This window comes from Eriocheir sinensis, chromosome 21, assembly GCF_024679095.1.
Source record: "Eriocheir sinensis breed Jianghai 21 chromosome 21, ASM2467909v1, whole genome shotgun sequence".
Taxonomy (NCBI): Eukaryota; Metazoa; Arthropoda; class Malacostraca; order Decapoda; family Varunidae; genus Eriocheir; species Eriocheir sinensis.
In genome coordinates, this window is record NC_066529.1 from 8,482,997 (window position 1) to 8,505,208 (window position 22,212).

At 38.4% G+C, this 22,212-nt stretch overlaps 1 protein-coding gene across 5 annotated transcripts in view; it reads right to left on the reverse strand.

The window, feature by feature from the left end:
• The window catches only part of LOC127001615 (arf-GAP with coiled-coil, ANK repeat and PH domain-containing protein 2-like), a 54,018-nt gene that overhangs the window by 22,937 nt on the left and 8,869 nt on the right, over positions 1–22,212 (reverse strand). For 2 of the 5 annotated variants that reach the window (XM_050866437.1, XM_050866433.1), the window contains 9 exons: positions 19,338–19,566; positions 15,477–15,572; positions 14,813–15,038; positions 9,967–10,038; positions 5,772–5,877; positions 5,077–5,319; positions 3,132–3,238; positions 2,160–2,352; positions 1,653–1,764 (listed from right to left, as the gene is read on the reverse strand). In XM_050866437.1, coding sequence (XP_050722394.1) covers positions 1,653–1,764; positions 2,160–2,352; positions 3,132–3,238; positions 5,077–5,319; positions 5,772–5,877; positions 9,967–10,038; positions 14,813–15,038; positions 15,477–15,572; positions 19,338–19,566 — 1,384 coding nt within the window. The remainder of the gene's footprint in view (positions 1–1,652; positions 1,765–2,159; positions 2,353–3,131; positions 3,239–5,076; positions 5,320–5,771; positions 5,878–9,966; positions 10,039–14,812; positions 15,039–15,476; positions 15,573–19,337; positions 19,567–22,212) is intronic. The other 3 variants (XM_050866434.1, XM_050866436.1, XM_050866435.1) reach the window with 3 other exon arrangements.

Here is a 22,212-nt window from a genome sequence, read left to right on the forward strand (position 1 = left end):
ATGAGGGCGCGTAAACTGCATCCTTGTGTGCCCCGTACCATATCCGAGGACGCGCATACTGCGACCTGGCTCGCTTTAGCCAATATACGAGTTATTTTATCTCTATATTTATGCTTACATCTCAAAATTATCAATTAATTTATGTTTCTTTATGTGCACCATTTAATTCTGCATATATTCATTTGTAATACATGATGATTATGTTGAGTTTATGGCTGAAAACTTGTTATATTCAATAGCGTCATTTGAAATTTGGTGCACGCGGCGATCCCGGATATGGCATGGGGCGCTGTTTTGGCCCAGCCATAGTGAAGGGGTTAAACATCTTGATTTTCTGCACTGAGTGTGGAATCGAGGTCAAAGGTGAAAACAGTAGCAGGAACATCAGAGGCTTTTGACATAAGAGTAGGAGTGCACCAGGGATCAGCTTTTAGTCCACTACTCTTTATCACAGTAATGGAAGAGACTACTAAATTGGCAAGAGGAGACGGCCCAAGGGAGCTACTGTACGCTGATGATCTGGTGACAGCAGAATCAGAGAAGTGACTGACATGTTTAACAGATGGAAGGAAGAAATGGAGCAGAGGGGATTAAAAATAAACATGGAAAAGACAAAATTGATGGTGACTGGAAATAAGGCAAGAGAAAGGATTCAGTCAGGAAAATGGCCATGTGGATGCTGTGGAAGAGGAGTGGGAGCAAATTCTGTGTTGTGTACTGAGTGTAATAAATGGTGTCATCAACGATGCTCAGCTCTGAGAAATCTGCGAGGGGTACAGAACTTTGCATGTCCAAGATGTGTGAGGGAGGGGGATGATGGTGAAGGTAGTGATGGTGACGAGGATTCCGGGCTGGTGGTGTTGGAGGAAGTACAGCAGTTCTGCTACCTGGGAGATGTGTTGGACTGTGAAGCAGGAGTGGAGAGAGCACTGAGAGCGAGGGTAGCAGCTGCATGGGATAGACGGCGAGGAATAGCCAGTCTATTAGTGAACCGCAACATAGGATTGAGGAGCAGAGGAAGGGTTTACGAGGCCTGTGTGAGAAGTGTTCTTTTGTATGGAGCAGAAACATGGGCACTGACGAACAGACTGATAGATGTTCTGTGCAGTTGTGATCGCAGGATCCTGAGATACATGGCAGGAGTGAGATGGCAGGATGGAAGGTCAAGCAGGGAAGTGGCGGAGATGTGTGGGGTTGAGGACCTTTCTGTTAAATTGAGGCAGAGAAGATTGAGATGGTTTGGACATGTGAAAAGGGCAGAGGGGGGCATGTTAAATGAGGTGGAGGAGTTGAGAGTTGAGGGACGACAGCCAGTAGGAAGGCCTAAGAAAAAGTGGAGCAGATGTGTGATGGAGGATATGAATATATTGGGAATAGAGGAATATATGGCACAAGATCGACAAATGTGGAGGAGAGTCATCGCCCGTCCAACCCCACCTTGAATGGGAAAATATGGACGTTAAACGACAATGATGATGATGATGATTTTCTGCACTGACTTCTGTGACACCAAATCGATAGAAAAGACTTTTACAGCCATCCTGTTACATGGAATTTGTAGAATGATGTGCATCCAAGATAAATGAACTTTCATCACCTATGTTTGTCAGGCAGACTTCCAGAAAACAACATTTTAGGTCTGAGATACTCACATTCTCTTGAGAATCGGGTGTAGAACAAAGGGCTTCATTCGGTACCTTTGGCAAAGGTTTCACAAACCGTTGCTCAACATATTTAACCTTGACCCACTCTTCTCTAACAGACCTGCAAGGTAAGTCAATAATTAAAATCACACTCAGTCAATAAACACTACATTGCTCTAAACTCTAACTTGCCTAGAATGATGTTTCTTCTCTTATGCTCTTGCATAATTTTCTTAGAACATAATCACCATGTTTTCTGAAGTAAGAAAAGTTAGACATCCTCAATATCTCACAATTTTCACATAATAACTATAATGCAGGCCTAAAGAAGATAAATCCATCAGCCAGAAAGTGAAAGGCTCAACCTCAACAATGGCCACAAAATTTACATGTGCAACTTTCAAACCTTGAAGTAAATGCCTCAATCTGACACTGGTTGATAAACTCCTGCTTAATACAACATAGGAGTTTCATTCCCTAAAAACATCACTTATAAAATCATTAGGAGCAAATTACCTTTGGCTGTCAGGTTTAGCCATAGGAGGTCCTGAGGTCTCCCCATCTACATATGTACCCAGATAAATGCTGTTGATGACAGAGTTCCCAAGGTCATGCATCACTTTCACCATCTCAGGCTCCCAGGCATCCAATGTCAACGAGCGCACCTTAGAATAATGCACTCCTAAGCTTCGGTGAATCCCAGAGCACTCTGAAAGTCAAAAAATATTACGCTCAGCATATCATTCCTCTGAGTTTGAAATCATGTTTCATTTGTGCACCAAGACATTTACCTTTGCAAAGAAGACTTAAAACCTTAAATTACAAACTAGCCATTATCTTAGAACTTTTTGACAAATAAATAATTATTTAAACATTAAATATAATTGAAAATTTTATAGTATTCACATAAACGATTTCTTAATTTGCCTGAAACAATTGGCTCCAAATTATCAATGATCATGATTATGTAATATGATGAGAAACAACCCTTCTGCATATATCCATTTATAATTACAAAACCAAGCATTTTTACCTTTAACCCCTTTTTGCTGGATATTAGTACTTACCATACCAACTCATTTGAAGGCACATCTGTTTAGGAGATCTAATCATTTAGGAGATTCAATCATTATTATTACCCTTTACAAACTGAACTTCAATTTTTAAAATGTCTGAAGATCAAAATCAGGTTCAAATCATCTGCAGCAATTCAAATATTTAAGCTGTGTAAAGTGTTTTGAATCAATTCTTTATGCTTTATATATGTTATTTCACTGCCCGTAGTTGTTAGGTTAGTGATAATGTGGCTCCAAAAAGACAAAGGAAAAGTGATATTCCCTCCAAACCAAAGTAGTACATTGCTTGCAGAAGTCCGCAGCCAGTATGTACAGGATGAATGTAGCATCTGCAAGGCCTATGGTAAAAAAAGTGTAACAGTAACTTTTCATTCTTGTGTTCTGAATGAGTATTTTCAAACTTCATACTCACCAATGCACAATGTAATTCCTAAATTTATTGAGGCCCATCGTGGACTGCTGGCACCACAATCACAACATCTGTCATTTCCTGGAATACTCATTAACTCTTGCCACAAGCTGCAAAAGAAAATACATAATACTATCACACCCTACAAACTGCAAATGAAAATACAGAATACTATTATGCCCCACAAACTGCAAGTGAAATAAAAATACTATCACTCTTTATATTTTGAAAATAGTACTGAAGAAAAAAAATTGCCCACATATAATACGTATATTTTTTTCTCAGATTTAGGCCTCGACATAACATGTTTTACAGTTGAAAGCACCAACATCAGTGTTCTTAAGCTTTTCATAAATTCTGTAAACTTGTAAGATTCTTCCTCATAGCTGCCTTTGGTGTACCGTGTAAGTGATGCAAGAATCAGAAATTAAAAAGCATAGCTATGGAATCTCATATTAGAAAGCCTTACTGTAATAATCGTATCAATATTAACATTATCATACTTGTTATGAATCTCTTTTTCCCAAACTAGTCCCTCTGAAGGATCTGCATGTACAGTAACTGTTAATGTAAACAGGGATCAACTTTCAACATTAGAAGGGTGACACTACAGTTCTCTCACTGCTAATGATGACCTTATTTCCTTTAAAGGTAGGACAGAGATAAAAAAAAAAAAAAAAAATCATTATTAGATAAGTGTTCTGGGCAAAATTGTTTTTTCCTATACTAGAGATGTTATAGGTTTAAAGGTAAAGGAAATAGCAGGAGATTGTTTACATATACTATAGAATACATTACTGTGCTGCACAACATACACACCTATAGTAACTGCACAGCACAATCATCTAAAATAGTGTGTTTCACCAGATATATTTAATATAAAAACTGTGAACTGCTATGAACAGCTTCTTTTGTCTGTATTTTTTCTTTCTATAACCTGCATACTTTAAAAAGGGGATTATCATCAAGTTCTCCAACCTAAATTGGTCATGCTTTTGAAACTTTTCTGTTCTTTGTACAGGAGCAGAGATTTGCAGGGTTTCAGCCCCTGAACTGCCTCCTTTGATGAGGAAAAAATTATGTCCTCCTCTGATTTTTTAAATGGCGAGGCAGCAAAAAGCAGGAATCAACTGTACTATGGACTTGTCCATGGCAATCACACTCAATTATGCCACATTACCCCATACTCTTGTTATCATTCCATTTACAAATCAATCCAATCACATGTAAGTCTTAATGACATCATACATCTGTATCTATTCAACACCAATCCTAAAACTTTTGCTATTAGTACACAGACACTAGCCTCATTATAAATGGTCTTACTTTTTCTAATAAAGACTCATCCATACACCCCACAAAGCTCCACAACTATCATATTCATGAAGGCAGCAATTTTGTGGGAGCAGTGTTTTGTGGGTTTTTATTCTATATTTTATGCCTTTGGTTGCCTCCTTTGATATGAAGAAAAATACAAGTTGCTAGCAATGTGAGATGAGGAAAAAAAGCAAAAATCCAAAAGGCTTTAAGGTACAGGCCTTACAGAGATCCCTTTAGCTCAACGCTGAAGTGTCCACCTCCTGTTTTGGGGGTCTCAGTTCGAATCCTAAGCAGAATGTTTGGAAAAGGATTCTTTTCAAAATAGATCAATTTATTGTGTGTTTCATGAAACTGAGATGTCATGTTTGATGATGGGATGTACCTCCCATTAGAACAAATCTAAAGATGCTTCTATACTCTCACTTTAATGATAAAACTCTAATCTACACATCCTCTTCCCATTCTACAGATCCTCATTCTTCAATTATTATTCCCTCAGTTACTCAAACCACTCATCTGTCATTTTCATACCTTCCCAGGTACACTTAGTAAATTCATACCCCTGTGACTGCTGTATTAATTAAATCATGTTAGTGTTTTACGGGTGTAAATACAAAAGTATACTCACTGAGCCTTGTGTCCTGAAGCGGCTTGTGGTGTAGTAACTGGAGAAGGGTTGTTGGAGGAGTCTCCTGGGGTAAGAGGTGCTGCTGGTCCCTTTTGAAGATTTGGAGAAGAATTGTAATTCTCATTCATATTTGTGTAGCTGTTTTCACGAGAGCCTGACTGCAGAGCTTGACCAATACCTCGCTGTAAGGCACTTATCCATGAGTTGTAACTTTCCTCACTCTCAGCCTGAAGCATGTGGCATCTGAAATGTTTTCCAAAGTAAAAGCTATCTGCCATCGTCAACTGTATAATCTCTGTAATATTGTATTGGAAAAAAAGCACTGGCTAGATATTTATCTACTGAATTTCACAGATTGCAATTTACAAAGATATTCTATGCATTGTACTTTAATAATCAGAATATATTACAAAGGGAAGTCAGCATAGCATCCTTTCATAAAACATGATTAAGTTGAAGGATTTAAGAAATTAATCCTGTATAAATAAATACTAGTTAAAAAGGTCCCTATTCTTACATATGTGATCATAATGTATACAATGCCTTTACTACAAAGCTGCATTGCTAATATGTAACAAGTGTTGTTAATTAACTTCTGTGTTCAGAACACAAATATGTACATTCCCACTGACTGTTTCCTACTTTGAGCAGTGATTCATTATGAATGGCACATAATGAACTCCTTAAAAACTTACTTCATAGGAGAAACAACTTCAAAACAAAACCTGCGATCCACCTCAACAGCTGGCTTAACAGTGCACAGGCGCAAATCCTCTTCCATCACTGTCACTTCCTCACCTGCTAAAATGCAATGATCTTAGGGCTCAAATGATATAATATGAAAATAATCAACATCAATCAATAAGTGTTAACCAGACCAGGAAAATTTTCAAATAATACACAAAGACATAATTCCTAAAGGTGTTATCAATAAGATATCTAAATATATTAATACCATATCCATGACGATGATGATGATGCCTCTTGTGAGCCAAATCTTTTAGATTTACTTAAGCTCATCCAAATCTTTCATCTTTCTAATGCAAGAATACACTAATATTTAGTTTGTTCATCCCTCTTTAAGTGATAAAGCAAAAAATAATACATAACACTTTTTACAAAAACATGGAGAAAATGGTTTTCAAATTAAAAATATAAAAAATAATATTACTGATTCATTAGCACAATCATTATAGTACAGTATAGTATGCTAAGCCTCTCTAGCAAAGAACAGTATGCATTTTAAATATTTGATCTGCTCTTACCATACATAATACAGCTATGACTGATTTTACTTGCACTGATTTTAATAAACAAAGCAATAGTCTCCAGCAATTTTCCCCCTCCAAGATGCAAACTTTATATGAGAGCTTTGTCTGCCCCTGTATGGAGTCTGCATCTCATGTGTAGGAGGGGGCCACACACAACACCTTTTGGACAGGGTAAAGTCAAAATCTTTTTGCCTCATCAGTTTCCTTCCTCTTATTGACTGTTTTCTACTTTTTAAATTCTGCTAAAATGTTGCACATCTTTTCTATCCCTTACCACTATTTTCAAGCTACATGTTCTTCTAAACTTACTAACTGCATGCCCCTAACCTTCCTGTGGCCTCACTGCACATGACTTTCTATTCTACTTCCATAAGCTGGTTGTGTCAAACTGAAGGTGACTTTACTGCTGGGCCTTCACTTGCTAAGCTTAATGATATTGAGACGACTCTGCTTGCATCTCAGTGAGCTGCCTCCCTCACACTTGGGAAAACACCAGCAAATAACCTTACATAGTATTCTATGTTTTATGATCCTATTGACATATACAGAGAATAACCAAGGTAATTTTATTTTGTATAACATATATTATTAACGATAAATTGTGTGTGTGAGAGAGAGAGAGAGAGAGAGAGAGAGAGAGAAAAAATATTTACATAAAAATCAGACCACAGACCCTATTGTCCTTAACTAAAAAAAAATATCTATATATACATATATATATATATATATATATATATATATATATATATATATATATATATATATATATATATATATATATATATATATATATATATTTTTTTCTCTCTCTTTTAAGAGTGCACATGCTTAATGTACAGCAATTTCCAAAGCTTATATTTACATGAAGTAATCAATAAGTTCTAAGAGCAGAAGACTGTCCATGGCATGCTTTACTTACCCATACCAGGTTTGGAATATCTATACTGTTATATCACATACTTAAGGTAAACCATTCCCTTCCTTTTTTCCAAGTCAATCTTCAGCAAATTTGTAAATTTCATTAATGCATTATACAATACATTTTATCTACCAAATGCAAGACAGGGCCTTTTTATCTATCTTGCCATTAAAATATCATAAATATGGTCTTAGAACTTATTGATCACATTTTGGCTTGTGCTCCCGAACAAGTGATGCAGACACTAAGAACTACAGTACAGTAAACCCTCGATATAACGGACCCGCTTGTAACGGATTTCGGATATAACGGACAAGGTCAGAGGGTCAGAAATTCACAGAGACCGACCGAGAATAGGTTTTGAACCACCCGCTTCTGGTATCTACAATAGCTTCTTCTGGCCACCTGAGCCTCCTCCCTTTATCTGCTGCCCCATCCTTGGGTTACTGTAGTCTTTTTCAGCCCACCTGATGAAATATTTTCCTCTTCGTGGTCTCCATTCAAATGAAGAACGTATTTTTACCAGAAGAAACTCTTATGCATTAATCCAGCAGGATGTAAATGTAATGGAAAACAGAAAGGTGTTTGTGAGTATCGGTACTGACACAAATTAAGGGGGTTGAGGGGGGCTAAGCCCCCAGTTAGGTAGGTTGGGTTACGTTATGTTTGGTTAGTAAATTTATTCGGCACGCGGTGTGGGGCGAGGAAAAACGCAACATGGGTCAGTGTGAGGTGCAGGGCGGCAGAAACACACTGCGGAGGATGGGACATGGCGGCAACGCGGGCCGATGGTGCGATATATACCTCCTCACAGAAATAAGTCGTTCTGCTGTCCACCACGCATGCGCACTGGGGGAATACACGGGAGGAAAAGCATTAATTTGCCTGATTTTGTTCGTTTGTCCACCTGTGATCTTTGTGAGCGGTGAGTGAAGTGTAGAAACTGTAAGCAAGTTGAACATCTCTCTCTGCGAGTTATTTTGCGGCTGCAGCTGCGGGATGCGGCGGGTGTTGCACAGGCTTTGAAAAGTCAATCATTTAATGATTTGTGACAGAAACAGTTAACAGATTATTCCATAACACACCGAAAACTACCCCAAAAAATGTTTCGTCTGAAAGTGTGGGATTGGGGCACTTGTAAAATTTTACTCATATCTGTCACAATACGGCCGCCACGCATGGCCCCACTGCTAGCCTGGCAGCTTCGGTGCCCCACAGTCTGTCGTCAAGTGTGCTGTGTGGTTATACAGACATGCACACAACATACACAATAAAATATATATAAATACCTATGTTTATGAGGTTCATCGGTATTATTTTACGTTTTTATTATTTTTTTTAATGTCGCTGCTTATAATGGACTTTCGGCATTAACGGACTAGGGTTCCCCCCAATTAGTCCGGTATATCAAGGGTTTACTGTATTAACAACATGCACTTGTAAGTGTAGATGTGGTGCTGGTGACTTTTCTAATAGTAAAAATCCTTTTTGTAAAAGGTAGTGTCCACAACTGAGCTTGGTGTTTGGGGTTCAGCATCCCCACAAATCAGCATTCTCTGCACTGTAAGCAATTGTTCCTCCACAACAGTAATGTAACAATCTACAGCCATTATTATGTTTCTAGGTAGGAGATACAACCTTCCCCTATCAGTACTGCTATTAAAGCACCCCACACCGTTACTGAATCTCAGTGCTTGACAGTCTTGCAAGTGTGGGAGGGTGGCAGTGGTTGACAGTCAAGGGTTGTTGCACTCAGATTTAATGTTCACTGATAACACGAAGTGCATTTTCATCTCACCACTTAATGCTTTTCCATTGGTCCACAGTCAGCTGTTTATATATCTTTGAGAAATTCAGTCACTTGATGCGCAATTGTTCAGTGAGCAGAGGTTTTGGAGCAGGTGTTTGCATGGTCAGCTTCAGGTTCTTTTGAAGGTGGCGCTAAACAATACATTCTTCAACACCAGATAGCAATTGAGTTCTGCAGCTTTCATGCAGAGATTATTTTAAAACCTCTAAATGCTGAAGGCTGTCTGTACCCTCTTTAGTCTTCCAGGATCGTCCATGATACGTTTTATGGGTGGGAAGATTGTTGGAAGGCAAATTTTTTGCAGCTCCAAGAAGGCATCTGACAGTACAGTTCCTGCACCCAGAACACCAATTCTCACCAGACATAATTTAATGTCTCCAAGCTAAGATTCAAGCCTTCTCCTTGTTACTTAGGTTAGTATTAGGCCTCATAACTGACAGGAACATCTGTTACAGTGATAAAAACAGCAGTGCAGCAAATCATAGCCATGAGAGTGGACTACAAGCAATAACATTCACTCTCACCAGCTTTGTGTAAGCATCTGCCGGGAAAACACACACAGGGCTGTCGCTGGGGTCTCGGGAAGTTGCCAGATGTAATCAGTTTCTTACTAGGTAAGCTCTAGCACAGAAAACTCAAATAAAATTTGACCACTGAATTCCACTGCAAGAACCCATAAAAACACCAGTCTCATTTGTGAACACTGTAGGTGTAAGCAGACTGAATAATCTATATACAAATGAAACAATGTATAATTATGAACAGACAAACAGCTGAGGAATCAAATTAAGAAAAGACAGTAAGGAATCATAACAAATTTCACAAACTGAGTAAAGCAAACAAATATCCCCAAGATGTGGGATTACAACAAGTCTCAGCAAATAACAGACCTTCATTTGATCTTGTCAAACCACTATTGAGAAGATTACTTCCTCCTGAGTTTCTGATAGACTTTCGAATACCTTGGAAAAGTATGAAAAAAACTAAATTAATAGGCAGGATTTAGAGCTCAAGCAACAAGATTAGTTGAGATATCAGGAATAAAATTGTATGAGAAGTTCAAGGCTGACCATGTGGTTGCTCTGTACATGAGTGTAAAAATAACTTTTAATAATCCTTAATGATGACACACTGAGTGCCCCTTACTAGGCAGAACTGAACTCTGACCCAAGAACCACTGTATTAACAACTGTGCTAACAGAATAATGGGTTTAATTCTTAAATCATAAGCAACAGTACTGGTAATCATAAGCAACAGTACTGGTAAAGATTTTCTCACAATGTGTTTGGCACTGGTTATGCCTCATTTGGATTATGGCATCATAAGCTGGTCCCTTTATAACAGAATGGTTATAGAGTCACTAGAAGTCATGCAAAGAAAAGTACAAAAAGAATTCTGGGGTAAAGCTAATCACTATACAGGGAAAGATTAAAAATAATCTATTTGCACTCTTTGCAAAGAAATAGGTTGCATGGTGGTCTGATTGAGGTTCTTAAATGAATAAAAGGAAATAATATAAGTGGTAAAGTGATGCACCAACTTTTGTGGCATTTCAATTCACAAATCTGCATTTCACATCAACTCCAAAATATTTCAAGATTGGACTATCACGTAAAAAAATCACGAGTTCCCACGCAAAGAAAGAAAGCCACCTGGCCCACCTAGATGCCAAATTGTCACTTCATTGCCATCTTGTGTGAAGTCAGGACCTTCTTTTTTGGTGCTCAGTCACATCCATTCTTTGGTGCACCTGTGCTTCACAACTTCCATATGGTTGTCAGGCTTACCTTAAGTCTTCCCAACCTTATTTGAAGATCCTAAGCACATTTTTCCAAAGTTTCTGTTAAACTTTCAAGAAGAGAAAATTAAAGACAATAAGCACTGAAAATGCATGCAAAGTTGCTCCCTCTCCTTCATCATTCATTCATCTAGACTGAAACAAATAATCAGTGGAAACAAACAAGGATTAATGCAAAAAAATTCATGATTTTTTCCAACCCTGCTATCCAGACACTCCCTCCTTGCCTGCTCAAAGTTTCTCAAGGATCTTTCACCTCTCTCCCTGACATACTCCTGTACCCTATCTCTCCATTTCACTGGAGGTCATCCTCTAATATTCCCTCCCTCTATCTCACTCACATACACCCTCCTGGTCATCTTACTCTCCTCCATTCGCTCCATGAGGCCAAACCACTTTAAAGTCTGTCACTTCACTTCTTCCACCACTCCATACTTCTTCCCTTCACCCATGTGACACATTCCAAAACGTTCATACACACTTTCATTACTCATTCCATCCATTCTACTCACACCACATGCACTCCTCAAATAACTCATTTCCATTGCCTGCACTCTAGACCTCTGACTTTCATTCCAGGCCCATGTTTCGCTTGCATATGTGAGGGTTGGTACTATTACTGTATTTCTCAAATCCCTCTTTACCTCCATGCTCACACTTCTGCCATTGATGATACAACCCAAAGACCCTACCAACATTCTTCCTTGCAATGCTCTTTCTCTTGTCTCTCCTTCTGTACCACCATGCTTACACATAACCGATCCAAGGTACTTAAACTCATTTACCTCCTCCATTTCTTCACCATTCAAAATTACTTTGCATTCTTTTCATATTCAATTCCCACTCTATATGGGCATACAAAATCCACAACCTCACTTCTACTCCGCTCACAAACCATCACTTTACTTTTGTTGATATTTACTTTTAGTTTTCTCCTTTTACATACACTATCAAAAACACTGACCAAATTTCGTAAGTCACTTTCATTTTCTGCAATGAGCACAGTGTCATCAGCAAATAAGACTGAATTCAGCACCCACTCCCTTCCCTCAGCATACATTTCTACTCCAAATTCCCCAACTTTGCCCTTCATTTCTCTCATAACACCATCCATATAATATTGAACAACCATGGTGACATGACACACCCCTGCCTCAAGCCCACTTTTATCTCAAAATGTTCACTTGTTTCTCCACTAATTTTGACACAGCAGATGCATCCTCATAGAAAGACTTTATTGCATAAAGCAGTTTTCCTTTCGCACCATATATCTTTAAAACGTCCCACATTGTCAGCCAATCAACTCTGTCATAAGCTTTTTCTAGATCCATGAAGGCAGCATAGTTTTTTTTCCTTTTGCTAATATTTTTTCTACTACCATCCTGAAGGAAAATATCCTCCCTCTCCTAACATTGCACAACTCAACCCTGGGAAATGCCATTGATATTTTCTTATGAATTATGACCATCACAACCCAATCAACACAAATTTCATGAGGAGCAGACAATGCATTTGCACCATGAGTTTTGTGTTCCTATTGAAACTGTTGTAAACAGCATTAGCCTATGATCCTAGCACTGCTTTTCAAGTTGCAACTAAGCAGTGATTAATTATCTAAATGGAAGGTTTATTGAATTCTAAGGAAGAAGGTGGGTTTTTCAATGTTGAAATCCATGAAGAGAGTAATAACAATTGCTCTAAGAACTAATGTTGAGTCACATCATGTGCTGAAGTCTTCACATGCCATTAGCTTCTGTCACTATCCTCGAGAATTGTGAAACCCATATTCTCCCTAAAAATTCAGTAAATATTTCATTGAGAGAATGGATGAACACTTAGTAGCAACATGACAGAACAGTACCAGAACTGAAGACAGAAGTCGAAAGTTATTTACAAGTTTCAACAGAATACAAAAAAATAGGTGCTTTGCATTGACAAGGATTTTTTTTTTTTTTTTTTTTTTTTTTTTTTTTACAGCAAAGGAAACAGCTCAAGGGAAAAAAAAAAAAAAAAAAAAGGAAAGCAATAATAAAAAGAAAGCCCACTAATCGCTGGTCCTATAAAAAAGGGTTCAGATTAGTGGCCGAGAGTGGTCAATTCCGGGAGGAGAGGTGTCCTGAAAACTCTCCTCTTGAAAGAGTTCAAGTCATAGGCAGGAGGAAATCCAAATTAAGGAAGATTGTTCCAGAGTTTACCAGCGTGAGGGATGAAAGAATGAAGATGCTGGTTAACTCTTGCATAAGGGCTTTGGACAGTATAGGGATGAGCTTGAGTAGAAAGTCGTGTGCAGCGGGGCCGCGGAGGGGAGGAGGCATGCAGTTAGCAAGTTCAGAAGAGCAGTCAGCGTGAAAATATCAATAGAAGATAAAAAGAGAGGCAGCATGGCGGAGTAATTTAAGAGGTAGGAGACTATCAGTAAGAGGAGGGGAGTTGAGGATGGCACTGATTAATAAAAACAACATCAATAGCTCATGATGACACCTTCCAGAACTGAGGTGTGCAACGAGGGGAAAGGGAGCGCAACTTTCCATGCATTCTGCACTGATTGGGTCAGTTTCCTCCAGGGGTAATCCTCACAGAAATGTTAGGAATATGCACAAAGGATCTCCAAATAAAAATCAGGAAAGCTAAAAGCAAGCCTGACTACAATGAGGAGTATTAAGATCTAAAGTAAAATACTGAACAAATAGATTGGAGAGCAAGGAACAGAGTACATATGGATGAGTTTTTTATGGATAATCCCAAAACCAAAATTACCCATTTTCCTGTAGGATCAGTCTTCCAAGTTCCATGGATTCCTGTTTTACTTACCTTTTTTGCACTACCAATTAACCACAAAACTTGGTGCACCACTGTATTTACAGTGATCTTACTATAATAGTAGAGTATAACAGCTCCCTCACAATATTCCCTCAGCTGCTCTTACAGGCAACCTTTTACTGGAAACATCAATCATCAATCAATGCACCCCCCCCATGAACCTATTATTATCTGCCAGAATTACAGGCCTCTTCATAGAATGCAAGATGCAGCAGTAATGACACTGGCCACACTCATTAACTACGACATGCTCGTTTTTCAAACATGATTATGATTCTGATGATAATAATGATGATAATAATAATAATAATAATAATAATAATAATAATAATAATAATAATAATAATAATAATAATAATAATAATAATAATAATAATGATAATAATAAAATGGGGTTCATTTCTAAAGATGATTCTTGCTTTTCTTAACAAAGTTTGTTTGTTTGTTTGTTTTTTGTTAGTCTTCCAGGGATATAACGTATAATAAAACTTGTTCTAAATTTTCAATACTTTGTGCTTCTCATGTTGCAGCAATTGAGGAACTTTTGAATACTGCTCCCCAGTACTGTATCAAAGATGTCAGAACATAACACCATATGAATTCAAAGAGGAGTGAAAATTACATTTGCTTCATTCTCAGCTTAGTCATTCACAGCAACAGTTATCCAGAAAGGCATAAAGTCTAAGGGTGCACACCAGCTAACCACATGGTCAAGTGAAAGTACTAAAACCAGAATGGCTGTAAGTTCTAGAAAAAAATAAAATAACACCAGCACTTGTTGGTTTAAAACTATGAAACAGCACTGAAAAGGGAAAAAGTATTCAGAATTATATAAACAAAAGAACACCTTCCAGCAAACCAGACAGCCTATGTTTTAGTGTTAATAAACTGTGATTGTGTTAAGATATTACCTGCAGTAAGTCTTTTTCTGGTGCATGGTATTTTTCTTCTTAAAGGTAAATTTCAACTAGTAGTAACCCAAAGAGGCAAGTTATCAAAATGAACACTAAATCAAAGAACTTCAAGAATATTCACTGTTCCTTTCTTTTAGAGTACTTAAGAGTACTATAAATCATTGACAAGTGGAGGTAAAGACATTATCACTAAACTTCCTTACCTGAGCGTTTGCGATACACAAGCTGGTGATTCTGGAGTGTGAAGTATCTGCGATTCCAAGACTTGAAGGCATTAGTTGTTCTTTTAAATAGGTAACCAAACATTGTGACAGGCTGAGAGGTATCCAGCTGATCCAAAGACAGCACCAAATCTTTGTCTGTGACATCTGTGTGCCGGTTTTCCATGTTCTTGTCCAATTCCATCACTTCTTGTCTAATTATACTGACCTGTACAATAATTCCATAATTACAAGCTTATCCATCATTTAAATATTAAACTTAAGCAACTGTAGAGAACACAAAACGGGAATGAATATGCTATACACCCTATATTTCCTCTTCCTCATTAACCCCTTCACTCCGGCAACACCGACATCGGTGTCCGACGGCATCACCGTATGGAAAGGGTTAGTCCTCTTCTAAACCTCTTAATCCTCTTCCATTACCTCTTATTCCTCTTCTATACCTCTTTAGAGGAAATGGAAGAGGATTAAGAGGAATTTAGAGGGAAATTGAGAGGTTTAGGAGAGGATTAATCCTCTTTCATTTCCTCTTGACCCTTTCCATACTGTGACGCCAATGTCTGCGTCACAGATGGAAAGGAAAAGACGAGAGCCAAAATTGTCAAATAGCAAATTTCATCCTTACTTTTTAAATAATCCTTACCTCCTGACTAATCTTCTCCAGGGAAGGCTTCAGGTCTTTAAATAGATCAGTTCCTTGGTGGTAGAAGGTGCTGTAAGCATTCAGGTACGACAGCAACTATAAAGCAGAAAGACCAATTAGTGCTCATTTTTAATTCATATTCCATTCAATTTAGTTCCATATTATTTCATTTGTTTAAATATTCACCAAGCTACTTCTCATTAAGCTACTGCTCTTCTAAGGCCTTTTACATTTTTTTCCTCATTCCCACCATCTTACATGACTATATCACTTACTTAAATTCTTCTAAATTATAATTTCATTACTCTATGGCCTCAACAATCAAAAGGCTTCTAATTCTGACTGAGTCCCTCTTACAGTCCTTGACCCCTTAACCCCAGACATATGTTATGTTTGCCGTCTGGGATACACAGTGATTTTGGCCCCATTTCCAAAAATTTGCCAAACTCCATTTGAAAATACTAACTGTTGGGTCCTCAATAGTATTGCCATTGTACCATGCCTGGTACTCCATTGTTTCTACTCATTTTCTTTCTTTTCTTAATGATAAACTTCATATGTCTGCCTTATGCTAGGGAGAAGAAAACCTTAGTGTATCCAATTAGCACAGGCAGTGAAAAATAATATATATGAAGAATACTACTTAGTCATGAAGTTCAAGTAACAAGGCAGGTTAAATGACCATTAATTAATAGAAAAATATAAGTTAGGTCAGACAGAGTACACTGACAGTACATACACATACGTAAGTAAATAATTAAATGAGCAATCTTATCGGTATTTACTCATGAGGATCATCTCCCTCATTGGGCATTCCCTTCATCTTTGCTAATTCTTTTTCAAGCTAAATGACACTAATTCTACAAAGTGCTCCACTTGTATATCACCTCAGAAACAGAGTGGATTCAAAGGCTATTCAATAGGCGCACCTAACAATCACCAAATGGGTGGGTACAAACTTGGCGGAGGGACTTTTTTGGCACCCATAGCCAGTAGCGGGCTAAAGAGTAGCCTGTCCAGATGTTTTGTTTTTATTTATTAATGATCCACGAGACATCCTAGAGTTAAATCAAAGTATGTGCTTATCTTTGCATTCATTCATACACACACTGGTAATATTTCTGTGGTATCTGATTCACTTGTTTGAGTGAAATTCTATTGTGAAAAACAGTCACATATTCGTGTCACTAGTAAAAATGAAACTAGTAATGAAAGTTTTGCCACCATGAAATATACACAAATAGATAAATATGAAAGCTCACGAAGTCACAATAAGTGACATCACCTGCTTTGCACAGTAAAAATATGCTATTTTTGGTATCTGATACCCCCATAATGGTGTAAAGGCTGGCTTGCGCCTCGGAGCTACAGCCTCAACGTTGCCAGATTGTCGTACTCAGCCAATTATATTTCCCGACTTCCAACCTCCAAACTGTCTTCTGGGCTCCAATAACGAAACTAATTTATAGTTATCGTTAAAAGAGTTAGATCCTGATGTTTCTTGGCAATAGTTAGGCGTCAGAAACCGGTAAATACTGTGCTCTGAGTACGATGACCTGGCAACGGTAGCTATACGTATTCTCATATTATTGTTCTGTTGTTTATTCAATGTTCTGTTTAAGAAAAAAAATACCCATAGTTTTAGTTAGTTTTTGGTTATAAGGATTCTTTACGACATACAATTATAACATTACTTTCTACTAGTTAGGAAACGTACTGAATCCTGGATCAGCTATGGTGATGTTAGGTGCGCTTATTCATCAACTCTTCTGCTTTATCCTGTCACAGGCTGCCAAGATGTTCTACCCATACATTACTCACTAGTGCCTTCAAGGCTTTTTCTCTTCCACTACTAAACTCTACAACAGTTTGCTTTCATTTTTTCTCAGTTTCATTTAATGTCTTTCAAAATTAAACTTTCAAGATCTCTTTAGGACTAAAATTTAGCACCTAAACTTGCTGTAATATTTAGGTTACTGCTGAAGTCTGGTAGTTTTCCTTCTTGATGGCGCAAGGCCAACATCACCCCCATCCCAAAGGGAGCCTCAGCTTCAACTTTTCCTACAGAGTACTGCCTAATATCTATTACTCCTATCCTCTCTAAGATCTTTGAGAGGCTTTTGGCTAAACAACTTTCCATATACCGTGATAAATTCAATCAATTACCTGATTCTCAGTTCGGATTCCATAAGGGTTTGGGAGCATGTGATGCTCTCTTGACTCTGTCTCATGACCTGCAGTCTTTTTTGGATCGTGGGCATGAGTCTCGAGTTGTTGCTATTAATTTTAGTTCTGCTTTTGATGTTGTGAATCATAGGGCTTTAATTTATAAACTACAACTCCTTGGTATTGGTGGAAGTCTTCTCAGTATTTTTAAAGAATTTTTAACAAATTGATTACAGTGTGTGGTTGTTGATGGTGCCTGCTCTGCTTCTCTGCCTGTTGATTCTGGTGTTCCTCGGGGCAGTGTCCTTGGACCTTTATTTTTAATATTTTTATTTCTGACTTGGGTATTAACCTCGAAAATAAGCTTATTTCATATGCTGATGATACAACTCTATACTCCTCTGTTCACTCTCCTAGCAACAGAGGTGAAGTTGCTGCATCTCTGAATAGGGACTTGGCAATGATCACCGCTTGGTGTCAACTTTGGGGCATGAAGCTTAATGCTAATAAAACTCATACTATTACCATCAGTAGATCCTGTACCTTGAATCCACCTCATCCTTGTTTGCATATTTTTGGTGAACAGATTAAGGATGTTTCTAGTATTCGTTTGTTGGGAGTCACTCTTGATTCTAAACTGACATTTGAGAAGCACATCCGATCCATGTCTTCCACTATTGCACAGAATACAGGCTTACTTCATAAGTGCTTTAAAATATTTGCTTGTGACTCAACTGTAATCAAATCTTTTTATGCATTCATTTTGCCCCACTCTGAGTATTGTGCTCCTGTTTGGATGTCTGCTGCCAATTGCCATTTAAAGTTAATTGACAGAGCTATCAATTCAATTAAACTTATTTCTCCAGCACTTGTTCTTGATCTTGATCATTGGCGTCAAGTTGGTGCCCTTAGTATTTTATTTAAACTTTTTAAGAATAATTGGCATCCCTTACACAATGCCTTGGCTGATCCTTTTGCTCCTGCCCAGGTCACGAGGTTTGCTCTTAGTCAAATCAATCTTGCTTTTAATCCTATGAATTTTTGTACGACACAATTCTCACGATGTTTTCTTCCATCACTGACAAGTTTATGGAATCAGTTACCCAATGAGATTGTCCTTTCTGCAGACATTTCTACATTTGAGTCTCGTGTGAATGTCTTTTTGAAACAGTAATTTTATTTTTCCTTCTTTTGGCTTTGATTGGCCAGTTTCTTAATTATTCGTTGCCTTTGCTTTTCTCCAGTTCCTTTTGGTATTTTGTGTGGTTCAACTTGTTGTATCTGCACCCTAAAGGGAGGCTTTGGTAGCTTATCATAATAATAATAATAATAATAATAATAATAATAATAATAATAATAATAATAATAATAATAATAATAATAAATTGCTTTCTGTGGAGCAAAATTAACTTTTGCTCTGGAACTCTTCCACTATTGTCTATTTAGGAGTATTTTTAAATTTGAGCCTTTCATCTGTTTCATTAGCTCTCTAATACATATTATGCCTGTTAGGAATTTTAACAATCACTTCAGTAAAACTGACTTTGAACAACTATCTTTGATTAAATCTAGACATACCTATAAGGATTGAGGATTTAAATGGCAAAATTTTCTGCATAAAGACATGTAAAGTTATGATGAATTAGATAATTTTCTCCTCCATTAGGCTAAAACACACAAAGAGCGTTTACTTACAGCACCAACTACCTCATGCCGCTTCTTCCCCTGGGCAATGGACATGGCATGAACATAGTCAACGGCAGTGTGTCGGAAGGCTCTACGTGTGGCAATGACAAGGTTGTTTATGTCATGTATATCCTGTGTGCGAGAGCGAGACACGCCTGACGCACGGTGCAACACACTGTCCATTTCCCCGCTCACCTTCTCAAAGTAGTGCCTTAAGTCCTTCACTTTCTGCAGCTCACTGGAGGGAAGGGAAGATATTTGTGAGAATAAATTTACACTAAGATGTCTCCCTTGCTTCTCCCCTTGGTTGCTAGTCTCATGTTTATTGTCTTTGCCAAACACTCTACTCTTTCCTTATTATCCACATTAATACTGTTCTTCACTACTATCATCACTCCTCTTCCCATTTTGTCTTTCCTGTCTCATTCGTAATCTGTATTTACTACACACTACACTACACTATTTACACACTGTCATGATAACTTAACTTTTTTTTTTACAACAAAGGAGACAGCTCAAGAGCACAAAAAAAGGAAACAATAATAAAAAAAAAGCCCACTGCTCGCTGCTCCTAAAAACTTGGTCTCCCCAAGACACACATCAGGCTTTTTTTTCCCTTAAGAAATTGTTTATCTCCAGCCTCTTCAAGATAAGATAATCTGTTAGTATCTGACCCATTTGAAACTTTTTTTAGTTGTATATTCCACCCTTCTCATTTTCTCTCTTTGTAGATACCACTTCCTCCTCCAGAGCTTTGTGATCACCTTCCAAGACAGTAAATAATATATCTTTAGCCAGTCTCAGCTCTTGAACTCTCTTTCCCTTTCTGTTTTTAATTCTTATCAGACTGTTTTTCTTTCAGCCCTGTAATTATCACACACTATTCTCTGCAGCATCTTTCACCAGTGACTCCCTTGTTTGCACACTCATTCAACAAAATATTTTGCTTATTTCAGGTAGGGTGAACATGTGTCTACAAAGTTTATTAACTGTGGAAGTATAGGAAGGAGAGCAATGGGAACTCCAGTATGATGCAAGGCCAGTATAAGACAACCACACAGAATGTACAAGCAGTAACTCATCCCCTGCTTCATCATCCTCACATTTTCTTTTCTTGGATGGGCCTTGCTTAATCATTCCCACAGTTTACTAAGTCAATATGTTATTATGTTTCTCTCCAATACCAAAATAATACATTTGAATAAAATAGCACTTTCATTTAGTACAAAATAAACTTTGCACAAGCTTCTTTAGAACTTATCTAGCATTAAATCACCATCCTACTGCTCTGTAGTTGCTGTTGCTGTAAATGATGATGATGAGATGTGACATGATGTGGTTTACTGTGATGTGGTGCTGTGATGTGTAATATGATCATTATTTTGCCAGTACAGTGGGGCCCTGTCTCTAGCGTCTATATGTCGCTAATTCTGAAACCGCCAGTTTAGGGGCAAACTTTAAATAGAAAAAACAAACAGAATGGAACTTTTTTTTGCCCTATTTCATCTGCTTTTAACAACTAAACTTACATTTATTTATAAAGGTAGGTAAAGTTGGGGGCATACACTATAGCTGCACATGGCCTCAGTGCTCATCTCCGTCACATTGGCCCTTGAACCTGTGGTGGGATGGAGCCCATCACCCCAGGACACAGGACCAGTATGACATTCAGGTTACCACAGTTTACCTTCCCCAGATTTCCCCAGGTTTCCCTAGGTACCCATTTATTGACCAGCCCGAAAGGGAGGAGGAACAGCTGGGTGAGCTGTACGCCAACTGACCAGGCCAGGATTCAAATCCAGGGCTGCAGAGTAGTAGCCAGGTACACTAACTACTAGACCACTAGACCCTACTAATAAGGAAAGGCAACAAAAACTTGCCAATAAATGCTTTGAATGTGCTCGCTATTGAATGAAGAAGTTAAGAATTGTGAGTGCTTACAGAGAGCCCGCACCACCACCACTACCACCATCGCTGCCCTCCTGTGCATCTGGATGCACAGCAGCCTCCCTCAGCAACCCACTCCTCTCTTGTTGCAGCAGTTAACGATCATTAAACCAAGTAAAGTACTCGGGACTAACTAGGCTGAGCGGGAGACCAGGGGCAACATCACACACCTGCGTTCAGTTGACACATGGGTGGGGGATGAGTCAAATATAACAGTGGATCAGCTGAGAGCAACTGTGGCATTCCACACAACAGCTCCCTCACAATACCTCCTCAGCAGCTCTTATAAGCGACCCTTTACCAGAAACAGAAATCATGAATGAATGGAACATTTGTAGAAAGTAAGTAGATGGAGAAGAGGTGACAATGTCCACACTTATAACTATAATGCATGTGTAGTGCGGCGACTATGCCTGATGAACGAGCCTCCCATAACCCATTTAGCCAGTGGGGTGCCTCTTTGGCCAACTCGGTAAGGAGTGGCTCTCCCGTCACGTTGGTCGCGGGTTCAATCCCAGGCAGCCGGTGAATACCTGATCTTGATTAATTTCTCGTGTGTTTCGATACACGCAGAGGACATGTAGGAAAATAGAAAAAGAGAAAATAAACGCCTGGGGAATAACAGTGGTGGCATAGCGGTGGGCATCCTCTCCTGTAGTTTTGTTTAGTTTCCCCGAAGGGGTAACAGGTAGGATGGCCCATGCTCCAAGGGTAATAGAAAATGGGAAGTGTTGGAGGTATGTCTCTACGGGGACATTGTGAAAGTGCACCAAAATGGGTCACAGTCTAAAGGTCTCAACACACAGAAATTAATCTACAAAGAGGGGAAAGTTGTGTAGTGCGGCGACTATGCCTGATGAACGAGCCTCCCATAACCCACTTAGCCAGTGGGGTACCTCTTTGGCTGGCTCGGTAAGGAGTGGCTCTCCCGTCACGT